The sequence below is a fragment of the Zootoca vivipara genome, chromosome 4 (assembly GCF_965207765.1).
Source record: "Zootoca vivipara chromosome 4, rZooViv2.hap1.1, whole genome shotgun sequence".
Taxonomy (NCBI): domain Eukaryota; kingdom Metazoa; phylum Chordata; class Lepidosauria; order Squamata; family Lacertidae; genus Zootoca; species Zootoca vivipara.
In genome coordinates this window covers 81,825,079-81,839,678 of record NC_142587.1, presented here as the reverse complement: position 1 = coordinate 81,839,678, position 14,600 = coordinate 81,825,079, and the positions used below count along the sequence as shown (strand labels likewise).

At 38.3% G+C, this 14,600-nt stretch overlaps 1 protein-coding gene across 4 annotated transcripts in view; it reads right to left on the bottom strand.

The window, feature by feature from the left end:
• Positions 1 to 14,600, bottom strand: part of LOC148686019 (uncharacterized) — a 16,334-nt gene extending 1,734 nt beyond the window's left edge. Inside the window, exons 1-5 of one of the 4 annotated variants that reach the window (XR_015949697.1) lie at positions 14,464 to 14,600; positions 12,073 to 12,178; positions 3,831 to 3,929; positions 2,695 to 2,803; positions 507 to 703 (exon numbers count right to left, since the gene is read on the bottom strand). Coding sequence is in view for 1 of the 4 variants with exons in the window: in XM_088668305.1 (XP_088524431.1) it covers positions 7,426 to 9,630 (2,205 nt within the window). In the remaining 3 variants the exon portion in view is untranslated. Of the gene's footprint in view, positions 1 to 506; positions 704 to 2,694; positions 2,807 to 3,830; positions 3,930 to 6,006; positions 11,982 to 12,072; positions 12,179 to 14,463 lie in introns of those variants that run through there. The other 3 variants (XR_015949698.1, XR_015949699.1, XM_088668305.1) reach the window with 3 other exon arrangements.

Sequence of the window (14,600 nt, the reverse complement as noted above, 5' to 3'; positions counted from 1 at the left end):
AGTGAGGATGAACTTTCTGCACAAAGCAGAAAATAAAGCCTCAAATCAAAACTGCTAGAACCATACCTGAACTTTGAATGCTTCTGATTCCAATGAACAAGCTCTCCTGAACAGGTAGGAAAGTGAAAGGGAAGTATAAGCAGTAGGTATATTCATCCCAGCTGGATGTTGATTACTATAAACAAAGCAGTAGTGCTTCTATTTTTGAAACAACAAATTCATTTGTTCGGTTCATATAGACCAGGGGTCAGCAAACTTTTTCAGCAGGGGGCCGGTCCACTGTTCCTCAGACCTTGTGGGGGGCCGGACTATATTTTGAAGAAAAAAATATAAACGAATTCCTATGCCCCAATTTAACCCAGAGATGCATTTTAAATAAAAGGACACATTCTACTCATGTAAAAACATGCTGATTCCCGGACAGTCCGTGGGCTGGATTTAGATTGGGCCTTAGTTTTGGGACCTTGATATAGACTGATAGGATATATTGTCCCCAAATAACTTACCAGAATAGAGAAAAACAGGTCAGTTTTGTTTGAAAGCAGTTAATGAGAACATTCCGTAATACTGTAGATACTGGATTTATTTTTTTAGGTAAATGAGCAGATCAATATGGTACATGGAGTCAAATAGTTTCTGCTCAAACTCCCATGAAGCATTCTTCACACTGACAGTTGAATGACATTTTCCAGCTTTATCCAGCCTGTTAAGAACAAAAACAACAACTCCAAACGTTTGCACGATCATCTCTAGCAAGATAGTTATTTGCAAAACTTTTGGCACAATGAGTGCACCTTACCTCTAGCTGGCCTTCTTTCATACCTCTGCTGAATTGTTCACATTTTACCCCCCCCCCCAAAAAAAACCCAGTATTTGCTTTTTAAATGTACACACACAAACTTCTACAATTTCCAATCATATCAAAGTAGGCCGTTGAGTGCTTATTTATTTAGAAGTGCAAAAGTGTTACCCATGTAAATAGCTGAAACTACTCAACTACTGGTAAGTATCCAGAAGTATCTAAAGTTTATAAATTCAGCAATTTAAATACAGTTTAAAGCTTTATTAGCTTTATTGTCTTTGAACCCGTTTAATATTTCTGTATTTAATCTTCTAGAATAGTAAGAGTTCCAGGGTCCCAAGGGTCATCTAGTCCAACCCCCTGCAATGCAGGAATCTCAGCTAAAGCATCCATGACAGATGGCCATCCAACCTCTGCTTAAAAACCTCCAGGAACAATAAAATCAAGATAAAAATTACAAAAATTAAAACAGTGGTTCCCAATTGGTGGTCTGCACACACACACACACCAGGATCTGTGGCACCATTCACATAACAAAAAACTACCATAGAGATACCAAAATTGTCAAAAAGTAGGGGGTCCATGGCTTGAAAAACAGGGAGTCTACAGTATTTAGCTAATTGAGAACCACTGCTTTAAAACACAAAATTTAAAATACAAAACAGATTATAATTACCTCAACTTCCTAAGCATCTAAGCATTTCTAAAATAAAATGAAGCAAATAAATATCTTGCTGGTTTCTGTGAATTTTTTTTACACTGCCTTATAGTGGTTTTGTCCTATTTCTGTTTTCTCATACACCGATTTTGGGGTGTTTAGTGGTTTATTCAATACTAGCATTCTTATTTTTATTAAGAGCTCTGTTTCTCAAATGATCAAGTTGCACTTGATGGGGAACTAAGCCTTGCTGCAATCTGGCTACTGGTTACAATTTAGCACAGGCAAGCTTTACAATCTAAGATTTACTTGAAAATCAAAAACCCATGGCCAGAATGCAGTAAGACACACTTGCCTGGTTTTTTGCACATTCAATTCTGCTGCCTAGTTTCCAAAGCCAGATGTTTGTGGGGGAGAAGAGAAAAGAGCGAAAGATAGTATGCCAGCCCCAAAAGTAGTAGCCAGTGAAAGAAATAATAAGTTGTGGAGGACAGTAAAGTACTGTGACTCCAGCTTCTGAGATTTTAAACACCGCACACCATATATTTGTTTATAACTCAAGTGAATACATCAAGCGGCTATCAGACTGGTGACAGGGAGCAGCCGCCAGGACCACATTAACATCAGTCCTAAAAGACCTACATTGGCTCCCAGGATTTCCGAGAACAATTCAAAGCGTTGGTGCTGACCTTTAAAGACCTAAACAGCGCTGTATACCTGAAGGAGCACCTCCATCGTCCAGCCCAGACACTGAGATCCAGCTCAGGAAGCCTTCTGGCGGTTCCCTCACTGCGATAAGGGACGCTACAGAGAACCAGACAGAGGGCCTTCTTGGCAGTAGCGCCCACCCTAGGGAATGCCCTCCCATCAGATGTCAAACAACTACAGAACTTTCTGAAGGCTGTCCTGTAATGGGAAGTTTTTAATGTTTGATATTTTCTGTGCTTTTATTATGTTGAGAACCACTCAAAGTGCATTATTATTATTTTATTTTGGTTTCATTTTAAATCTGTTAACAGTCCTACTTTTTTCCCATCACATAGCACTCATGCTTGCACTATTAAATCATGAGTTACATGGAATCCACACAGCACTTGTTATATAAAGAAGAGATGATTGGCAGGTTCTATATCACAAGCACCCATTAACTGTCTAAAGCACACCAGAAAGAATCTCCACACTGGAAATTTAAATGTCATTCTTGTTTTATCTCTGGCAGCTTTAAGCTACTTACCCTCCTCAAATAGTTCCTCCTTTTGTAGTCCCGACTACCTCTGGTACAGTAGTTGATTGCCTGCAACTCCACATAGTGTAACTTATCCCATAATATACCTTGCATACATCTACTAGGAAGCAAGAAAAACACAAATCAATAGCACTTCTTCATACCAATTGGAACACAGAGCCTAGAACAGGCATCCCCAAACTTTGGCCCTCCAGATGTTTTGGACTACAATTCCCATCTTCCCCAACCACTGGTCCTGTTACCGTGTTTCTCCGAAAATAAGCCATACCCCGGAAATAAGCCATAGTGATAGGCAGTTTAACCTTCTAGGTTAAAATACCATACTTAATAATAATAAAAAAGACATCCCCTGAAAATAAGCCACCGTGTGTGTTTTTTTAAGGAAAAATGAATATAAGACGGTGTCTTATTTTTGGAGAAACACGGTAGCTAGGGATCATAGGAGTTGTACGGCCTAAACATCAGGAGGGCAGCAGTTTGGGGATGTCTGGCCTAGAAACAGTGGGTTGACTTCAATTGTGGTTTTTCCTTTGCAGCAACCACAAGAGTCTAGATACAGAATTTTGGTCATGTTCCATTTATATTCCATTCTGCCATGGATCAGCCTTTAGGAAGGAAAATTACAGGCAAAACTGTCTACCCCAATTTGCATAAGCAGAAGTGCTTTCTGTTCCAAGGCAAGACCACCACTAGATACAACCCAGAACTGCAAATTACATGACAGCTGATCTGTTTTACATATGATAAATTCACAGTAATAAACTTGAAGTTTGCCAATCTAATATTAATGCCGAAGCATAAAGGGAGAGCAAACAGCAGCATCAAGAACATTCATGTTTCTTCAAGCAGCCACACCATCCCAAGGGAGGTCATAGAACACCCAATGTTCAAAGGTCCATATTGAGATCAATATGCACCTGCCCCTCTCAGAGCAGTTTCTACAGGCCCACAACTCATCACAGCAAAATCCAGCAGGCAAAAGTTCCTCTTCCCATTAGAGATAAAAAGAAAGAAAACCCTTTGAAATTTTCCTCTCCCCTTTACAAAAATGTAAAACAGTCAGAAATAAGCCATCATGAATCTGGAAACCCAAAGAAGACTGGGGAACGGTGCAAGAACGATACCTGAAACTGAAGAAAGGATTCAATTTCCTCTGCTATATTCCTTGGACAAAGCACTCATGAAGTACATCTTCAACTGCACTTCAGCATCATAACCATTTCCTATAAGAAGAAAAATAATGAAAGCTTATTAAATAATCATCTACTCTTAATTTGGCATGTCAGTGTTTCCCTGCATGAGGGACATTCATCAAAAGGGATAGTTTACATGGTACCCCATTTAATAAAGATGATGCGATGAGACCTCCCTCCTTTAGTTGTATCAATGCATCAGATTAGAGACCCATTTCATATCAACGTTTGTTCCACTAAGGCTGCTTGGGAACTTAGCAGATGCTACAGGGGATCACACCTTCCCAGCCAGAGAGGACAATGAGAGGCAGAGAAATTTCCTCTACATTTTCCAGAACATCCTTCCATGACAGTTTATCAGGGTAGGGCTTTCCTTCCACAAGTGGCTGGCAATGCTTTTCTCTCTAGAAACACATACGAAAAGACTGATATGCCTCACATTTCCTGCTGAGGAACATTCAACAATGGGTGTGACTTTGTAAAGACAAGTAGTAAGGCAAAAATAGTAATGTATTAAGTTATAAACCCTCCCACTTTCTGGGAATGTGGTGGCCACAAAGAGGGCATAGCTAAAGCCAATTCATAACCACCCATAATTTTAACTAAATATGTTCAAATGGAAGAAGCCAAACAATTTCATCCATTGCAGAATCTACTAATTTAGTTAACTGATCCTCTACTTAGCCTATGTCTACAGAAGGCCAATCCGTGTTGGAAATGGATGGTGAAATCTAAGAGGTCAGGGTGGTGACAGAAGGTTCAGATCCTGAATAGGGTTTCAGGCACCAGGGGGTGGAACACTGCCCATACCCAGGGTCTAGTACAGGCATCCCCAAACTGCGGCCCTCCAGATGTTTTGGCCTACAACTCCCATGATCCCTAGCTAACAGGACCAGTGGTCCGGGATGATGGGAATTGTAGTCCAAAACATCTGGAGGGCCGAAGTTTGGGGATGCTGGTCTAGTAGAAGCAGAATTAGATGCAGCATGCAAATTTAAACACATTTCTATGTGTACTTAAACCTATACAAGGCTATTGAATCCAGCTTTGCAAAACACAGGTAAGATTTTGTGGTGGTCTTTTTAGGTAGTGAAGTACACCCAGCCCCAGATCAAAGAGCACATTTCTTTCATTGTGTCTCCAAGGTGATATTTCTACAATCAACACTTCTTCATTTACTCAGTTACATATCATGAAATGTGGTGGTGTCATATCCAGAAAGCTATAAAGCCTAACTGTTGAGAAAGTGCTTTCTCATTTTACTTTTCCAGAATGGCATTAGACTTTGGTCAAATATTGTCAAATAACAATCACATATGTTAAGTATTAATTTTAAGAGACTATACATATAAACACACATATTTTAAAAAATATATACTTTTGCTAATTAAAAAACAATTAATTAACAGATTATGAAACAATTAAAACTCACTTTTTAGAAGAAATCTTAATGAATTATTATAATATTTAACAACATTATTTAAGAATTCTTACAAATGTGGTCAGTTCACTGAGTTCTACTCTGGCTTTTATCCTGGGAACATTAGTGTCAGTCTACAATCACAAGATTTTTTTTAAAAAAAATCAATTCAAAACAAATAAAGTGAACTAAGAGCAAAACACAAGCCAGTTTTTAAACTGTTGTGGAAAGTTGAAAACATGTCAATGCTTTACTCGGTATCACTTTCAATTGGCTCTGTACCTCCTTCAGCGTCCAAGTCCCAAGCAGCAATGTTAAGCATCCCCAATGCCTGTCACTGCTAATAGAAGCATTCTTGACTCCATGTAACATTTGACAATATTTGATCAAATAGGCAGCCAACTGGCAGGGCTTGACTGGTCAAACTGACCAACATGCCAACCCTAAGGCAGTTCCTGACCACATTAAGAGGCTTCCAAACACCAGTTAATCCAGGGTTTCAATCTCGTATTCCAAAGCCTTGCAACTGAGCCACATACACCCAGACACCCTAGCAGACCAAACTCCATCACCAGCAGCATTGCCCAGCTTATTTTCCAGTGCGTGTGTGGCATGGAGGAGGGTATCAGTCCTTCCAACAGCTATCACAAGTGTAAAATCGGAAAAAAGCCTTTCGAGTGACCTTACCTCTCCGGCACCTGCATAATGCTCTTCAGGTGACTTGGAGCTTTTAGGCGCATGCAAGCTGAAAGTAAGGAAGGTGCAAGTTTCTACCCACTTGCAGAAGTCCTGGATGTGCTTCAGTTGCATATAGGATTGTGACTCCTGACATTTAGTGTAAGCAGCTTCCCAGTGCAGCATTCTGTACTTTGAATTGCTGGCAACAGATGCCTATGCAGTCCTCCCTTGCTAAACTTTGAAAGATTTTACAATCAACAGGCTTCCTCCATCTTGTAATCAGAACATTTCCCATCTTTTCAAACATTTGAGACTATCTAAACTTTTTCTTGGCTCGCGATTTTACTGTTTACATCCTTTAATCTGCAGCAGTTGTACCTAAACCCTTGCCAGCCATTATAGAGTAGCCTTATTTCTCAACCCTTGGATAAGATGCTTGTCTTACTGAAATCTAAGTGAAATTTGGCTGTTCATACTGGTGCCATGGTGTTACATTCTTGACACATTTGTAATTTGGGGAAAAAGTAAAAAACTGCAATATTTTTTTTAAATATTGTTTGTTTTTCTTACTATATTTGGAACTTACCATTTAAAAAATTATCACTGCCTACCATGATCTCTAGTGCAGATTAAGAGGCTAGAAGAGCAGGCATCCCCAGACTTCAGCCCTCCAGATGTTTTGGGCTACAATCCCCATCTTCCCCGACCACTGGTCCTGTTAGCTAGGGATCATGGTAGTTGTGGGTCAAAATATCTGGAGGGCCGCAGTTTGGGGATGCCTGGGCTAGAGCAAGCAAGCCCTAGTACACATCTTGCATCAGCCACAAATGGGCCATTCCATTGTCACGGGTGGGACACTTGGACCATGTTTTTTGGTATTCACACATGTGTAAGAATGTAAATATACATAAAAATTAACAACCAAAATTTGAACTATGTTCTTAATAAGATACTGAACATTTTACTAATTTTTTATTATTTTTATGGATATTTTTGACAATTTTATTAAATGTTAAAGTATTGTCACGGGTGGGACAAAAAAAGGACACGGAGCTTGAGATAAGTTTGATTTATGGAAAAACTCTGTGAGTTGGGAGGTGAATCAATTATAAACTCAGCATATCTGTTTAAATCAATGTTTATTGGTTACAACTATGCAATCAGAAATTTAGGTTAAGAAATTTAATGATACAAAATTAAGGAAAAAATGCTGTCACGGGTGGGACAATGAAATGTCACGGGTGGGACGCGTCTGGCATACACTTGATTTAACATACAATTAAGGTTGTTAAAAATGGAATAATTACAAAAAAACCTTTTGCTATTACTATACTTACTATCTACTATAGCCTACAAAGTATAATGTTGTATTTACTAAAATTAAAATCTATTTTAAAAATATTTTCTTCTAGTCCATCTCTGGGCCAATTAACCACTTTCAAACACATCTACATTTTCAGTAAATTCATAAAAAATGTTCCTTCTGACTCGTTTAACATTAGGTTGGGGTAAGATACTAAGAATATGTTCAAACTGCACATATGATATGTCTTTTTCATCAACTTGAAACAGCTTTCCAGAATTGTTAACTGCTCGCATACACATCACCTTGACTTCTCCATCATCTTCAACATTACTTTGGCATATTGCAGCATATCTATATTTAGTAGGCCTGGTTCTTTGTCTTTTTGTAGTTGTTTCAAATTCAACTAAAACATATGTCCCAATAGTCACTCCATCAACAAACGGCTTCACTCCAACCACCGGCACATCTGTTTCATTTGTACAACTTGCTACACCATCTTGTTTTTCTGTGTCACTATCAGAATCTCTGTAAACATCAGAAACTTTTAACTTGAACAGTTCTGTGAAGACTACGTGGGTGGACTTTTGAAAAGAAGGTCCATAAACTAAACTTCTTTTGTCTTTAGCTTTAAAAAAATGGTTGGACTGCACGTTTGGAATCTTCCTCACCAAAGTCCAGCGCTCATCTAGCATCGCCATATTTGCACTGATATCAGTAGGTGTTAAAAGGACAAACTTCACTCTTGGTACTGCTTTTTCAGCACATTTAACAAAATCTGATGCTGAATTGATTACTACTCTCCTTTGTTTCACTGCATTCCAAACTGCTTGCTTAGTTAATCCACCAATCCCATCCACGGCACCCTTGCCGTGGGATGTAGCAAAAAAAAACCATTCCCCATCAACACCAAAGTCTTCAGGCATAAAACACAGATTGGACAGTGTGTACTTATTTTTGAACTGACCAGCACACCCATCAGAAAAGATTTTGACCTTTGTCAGTCTGTTAAATTCTTTCTTAAGTTCTTCAATTATGGCTTTTAGGCATGCATATACTGAGTATTTGTCGTGGGTTAAGTGATCCGAAACCACGGCAAAAGAACGTACTTTGCCTTGAGTCCAAGCGCAACCAGTAAATACTGTGATTTGGTTGTGGGTCCAGTGTGCACTTTGGATTTCATCTTGCGATGTTGCCAAATAGTTTTCAGCAAAATCCACTTGAAGAATCACCTCATCATCAGCTACTGTGTCCTTCATATTTTTGAAAGCTTTAGCTTGTAATCGCTTTACAAAGAAGTGCTTCTTAAATTTACTAAATTGATTTTGTAGCTCATTGACAGCTTCTTCTATGGTTCCTTTTGCTTCAAAAACCTTAGGCCGGCTAGAACAGTCATCTTTCCATTGCTTCCAGAAAATCTCAGACGACATGTTTAAGTCTTCATCAATTAGGGTGTGCAAATTAAGTACACACTTTTTGCATTCACCATTCATGCACTTTTCATTTTCCAAATCACAACAAGTAAGGCTCAAAAGATCAGAATGTGTGGAAGGAAAAAAAATGTCTTTCCTACTTATGGCTTCAATTAGGAAATTGAAATTAGCGTGGTATTTGCAAACGCAAACATTGTGTGGCATTTGAGAAGCTAAGTCAATATTTTTAGGCCTCAGTTCATAAAATTTTGATTTGCTGATTTCAACTGTTGGGTTATCAATCTTAAATAAGGCATAGGCCTCTTGGACTGTCATATTCATATGCCGCTTTTGGATTTTGATTCTTTTTCCACTTGTTGGATCTTTAATAGATTTGACATCCTTAATTCCTGGTGCCTGCCTGCTAATATCATCTGAATTATAAAACTCATGGACCTTTGCGATATTATCTTGTGAAATAATAGAACTTTTGGTGTTCTGTTTAGGGCTTTTATCAAATAGTGTTTTTGACGCTTGAGGTGAACTCTCATACACAAGCTTTCGTAACACGGCTATTCTTTTCCGTGGACTTAATGGCAACACTCTTTTAACTTTGGTAACAGCCTTTCCAAGAGATTGTGGGCATTTAAATGACCCAATCTCTGGAATAGTAGTGTCGCCAATTGGCCTAGATTCTTTTTCTTTTATCTTTTGTCTGTACTTTCTTTTGCGCTCAGTTTCTTTCCGTCTGTATTCCATAAGTGATTTTGCAGACAAATTCTTTACCAACTTCATCTTTTCTCGCCTCTTCTTATCTCTGACCCTCTCCTTTTCTTTGAAGCTTTCACATTTGTTTTTATCTTGTTTTAGTTTTTCACGCAGCTTTCTCATACGTTCTGCAGATGTAGTCTTTCCCATTTTGTGTATTGATTCAAAGGTTATATTATCTGTATTACTGTATGTATTCGCATTAGGGTAAAGTAACGGTAACTGCCTTTGTTCCAGAAGGAACAGCTACTATTGGTTCATTCAAGCAGCTGCATTTGGCTCCTTAGTCTTATTGGTTTCCACCAAAAGGCAGCTTTGTGATTGCTTGAGATTGTTCCCTCCAAAATGTATCTCTTTCTAGCTAGTTCCCCTCTCCTCAGTCCCCTCAGTCTTGTTTGCCAGAATAAAGAATTATTACATGAGGAATCTGTCTCCTGTCTGCAGAGAGCTGAAATCACTTGCTGAAATCACTAACTCAAGCTACAACAGTTAGCAACCTAATAAAACAAGCTGAAAACTGTCACGGGTGGGACAGAAAAAAATTATTAAAATTTCATGGTGTTTACATTAATTAACTGCATTTTTATTATTGATAGGTGTGTTATACTCTAATACATACTCCCACAATAAAACAAACATAACCTATAAATTAGTTTTATCACAAAATAAACTTTTGTACCTTTTGCTGTCACGGGTGGGACACTGAAACAGCATCCCATTCAATAATAAAAATAAAATAGAAATAACTTACCTATTTAAAAATTTTCAAGTCCAATGTGTAGACAAAGTTATTCACTTTAATAATATACCAACAATGACAACCACAATTTTTGTTTATCTTTAAAAAATAATGCCAACCTAAATGAACAAAATTAAGCTACACAATCAGAAAAGTGATACTGAAACTTCAAGCTCAAATTTCTCATGAAAAAAATAATTTCAAATTCTTTTTTCCTTTGGAATATTGAACTTTAATATGTTTAGTTAATGAAACTATAAGTAAAATAAGTATATTTTAAAAATAATTTTTTTCTTATCAGGCTCATTTTTCACGGAATGGCCCAAATTCACTGAAGGTACCACCTAGCTGTGAATCCTCCAAGACGCAGTCTCTGCTGACTGGCACATTTCCACTTGACTTGAGATGGCGGGGCCCTGACTGACTCCAACCCAAATACTGTTCCTGCTGCTCTATGTGCACTAACTAAGACAATCAGGGTGAGGTCTAGTTTAGGAGGTTGTTGCTGAGAGGAACAGTTTGTCTCGTATTTACACTGCAAAATCCTACCATAATTTATTAATGGAGTGTTTAATTTTGATGTACCGTATTTTTCTGCGTATAAGACGCCCCCCCCTTTTGGGGGGGTGCAACTCAAATTTAACAAAAATTGCACTATGCACTATCCATGTATAAGACGATCCCCACTTTTTAGCATAATTTTTAAAGAAAAGAACCTAATCTTACACACGGAAAAGCACAGTATATTTATTTGAGATGTTTTAATTATCCTATTTGATTATCCTATTAACTTTATAGAACCATAGAATTCCACAGGTGGCAGGGAGCTTGGGGGTCATCCAGTCCAACCCCCTGCAATGCAGGAATCTCAACTAAAGAATCTATGTTTCTGCTTAAAAACCTCCAAGGAATGAGAGTCCACATCCTCCTGAGAAAGTCCATTTCCACTGTCAAACAGACCTTAGTTAGAAAGTTGTTCCTGGAATCTCTTTTCTCTTAACTTGAAGTCATTGGTTCAGGTCCTACCGTCCAATGCAGGAGAAAACAAGCTTGTTCCATTCTCCACATGTGACCTTTAGATATTTAAAATCATAGAATTGCAGTTGGAAGGGACCATGTGAGTCAGCTAATCCAACCACCTGCAGTGCAGGAATCTTATGCCCAATGTGGGGCTCGAACCCACGACCCTGAGATAAAGAGTCTCATGCTCTACCAACTGAGCCAATTTGAAAGTGGCTAATGAATCTCCTCTCCTCTTTTCCAGGCTAAACACACCCAACTCCCTCAACTGTTCCTCATAAAACTTAAGTATCCAAACCCTTGGATCATCTTGGTAGCCCTCCTCTGCACACTTTCCAGCTTGCCAATATCCTCCTTTTTATGGTTATTTAAATTTTGTTATGTTCTTTAATCTCATTATCATAAGATGTAGTTTTTAGATATACACATTGTTTGATCTTTTGAGCCACTAGAAGAATGTTTTGCTCCTGATCGCAGAAGTAAAAGCATCATAAACGATGACAATGATATTGGGCTGCCTTACACCAGATATCCTCTTAAAACTTCAACAGCCGATCTGCAATATGTGGATAATACTGACTGAACAAGGTTTTGTTAAAAGAGCTGAGAAACTTTAAAAGTGTTGTGAACTCAGTACTGCTCAGTAATATTGATCAGTATAATTTCCCCAATCAGAACTAAATTGTCATGTTTGCTTTATCCCCCAAAGGTTTAGCAAGATGTTTATTCCTTCCTTAGGCGTAGCAATGATTCTGAAATCAAGATTGACTCCTGGAATTGAAGCTGTTCAATATCAACTTACATTCTCTTTATCAATCCATTAAAATGATTACCTTTTATGTGCCGTATTTCAAGCAACTTTGTAGCCCCATTATGTCCTTTCCAATCGTATTTCTCAAGTTTATTTAGGAAGCTGTCATGTGCAAGTCAAAAGTTTTGCTGAAAGAGATATATATATAGTCTGTTGACGATATTCCCTTTTCAACTAAACCAGGGTTGCTGTTTTTAATAAAGAATGGGAATTGCGTAGGCTTGTAAAAAGCATTGCTTCTTCTCATTTTTTTCCAGCTACCCTCAACCCAAATCCTAATAGCTACCTCAAATTTTACAATTAGGTAATAGTTTTAAAACTAATTCTTGCACTGAAATCCAAAAGAGGTACAACTCACATTCCAGTCACATTTTTATAACACCCGTTGAAGTGTCTTAGCTACCTGTGTAGCGTTATATGCATAATGAATGGTGCAGAATATAGTTTGCTTGGTCTCAACTCAGAAAACTAAAACTAGAATAGAAGTACACCATCCCATCCACCACTTTCCTGCAGGTATTTTCACCATCTTTCATATATATATGTAGGAACAGAGCAGCCTGCACAATAAGCAAGCATTTGCTCTGAATAGTGAACAAGGCACAATGGCCTGCCCTTGCGGACAAGTCATATCACTTTGGATATGAGGAATGATGAGCAACAGGTTGTCCCCAGAAGGAATGAAAAATCGCACTGAAGTAATCCTACCACACATTAAATGCACAACAATGTGAAACAGCTGCTGCAAATTGCCAAAAATGTGTATCTGAGAAAATTTAATGCTATTTTTCATTACATTTGGTGTTGCTTTATTCTTTGAAAGCCACCTATGGTTGAAAGGTGGCCTAAATCTCTTTCAAAAGATTAAGCTACCCCAAACACGCAATGCCAGTGTAAAGGGATGCACTATCAGACCACCTTCCCTTTTCTGTGCAATTGGCTTCATTATGCAATATCATCCCTACCAACCTGCCAGTTCTTCGCCCGCTCCCCACCCAAAGGTACTTAGTAATTGCATGGAAATGTATCAATAATTTTGTTACACATATCTGCCCCAGTGAATGTGTGAATTGTGCGCCACGCAATTACAGATACACACTGCATCGCTAAGCTAGAACAGATTGCAGAAGTACATTGATCAGGAGTTGTCAACTTTGGACGGGCTTGAGGGCTCATTTGAAAACTAGAGAAATTGTTATGGGCACCATACACAGCAAAACCTAACACACTGGCTACAATAGAGTGCTTCTTTCAAACCAGAGGGGAGGGAGAGTAAAGCACCTTGTAGGCACCAAGGCAGACCAGGGGGTGGGCAGGGGTGCTTGCTTGTGGGTTCAGTGTTGGCAACCCCTGACATTTATAGCCCCTCCTAAAGTGACAAGCAGTGAGAATATAAATTTCTGTGTTAAAGGTATATTATACTTATAGTGTCTGTGAACACCATAGTGCCCTTAGGAACTCTGTTCCCCACCTTTAAAAAAAAAAATAAAGTTTTGATTAGGTTTGGTGTAGCCTGCTTTTTCCAGGGGGTGTTGCCTGCTTTTTCGGGTGTGTAGGTGGTTTGCTTTGTTTCAGGTGGTGCTTTGAGCATCACCAGTTTTTCCTATGTGAAATGGGTATTACATGCTACCTACGTCTGTTTCTTATGCCTGCTGGCCCAAAAAAACTTGGGGAAGCTCCCATTTTTAAACACAATATTGGTTTATTGTATTACTGATCTTCTAAATATTCTATATCCATTGTTTTTTAAAAGGTTTTATAAAACAAATTTTGAATGCTTCTGTATTCAGTAAAGCTAACTAAGTTACAATTCTGATTTGCCCAGTGTGTAAATATGTTTGATATACCATCAAGGAAGGGAAGGCTTAAGCCTCTATCTTTCTGGTCATTTCTGCCAGCCTCACAGTTTGAACTTTCAGTATGAATATACTTATCAACAGATTGCCTTCGAAGACATTTAAGAATTTAAAATCCAAGTCTCTTGTGATTTATATATTTAATGCTTTGGACTTAGCTATGTCCGAATACAAGAAAATCCTCAATTTAGCTGTAATCCCCCTTCTACTGTCTCCCCCCCACCAAAAAAAAAATGCAGCGAGACAGAAGTATACACAGATGTGGAGATACACCAGACTTTAAGAGGAGTTTCTTTATGCAAATCTCTTTCAGTATCAGGCCCCTATCTTTATTTCACAAGATTTCAGTGAAGAAAGTCACTACACCTCCATCAATACTATATAAAAAGGGTTTCTTGATTTTCATATTTTCTCTCATCCCTTGTTTTAGTTTCAGTACTATTAACATTTCAGGAAAAAATGACTCCTTTATATTTGTCTCAAAATACTCAATTAAAAGTTTTTAATTTCAGATCCCGTCCACTTCATTATTATTATAAAATTTGCATAAAAATTACCTAACACAATAGTTGATCAGAAAAGGACGTTCCACTGCTGTGGACTCAATGGCCAGGAGTAGGAATTGCTTTAGAATCAGAGCAGGCCCACTATCGTCCACAGAGAAAGGGGGGGGAATCCACTTCTGAGAAGAAAT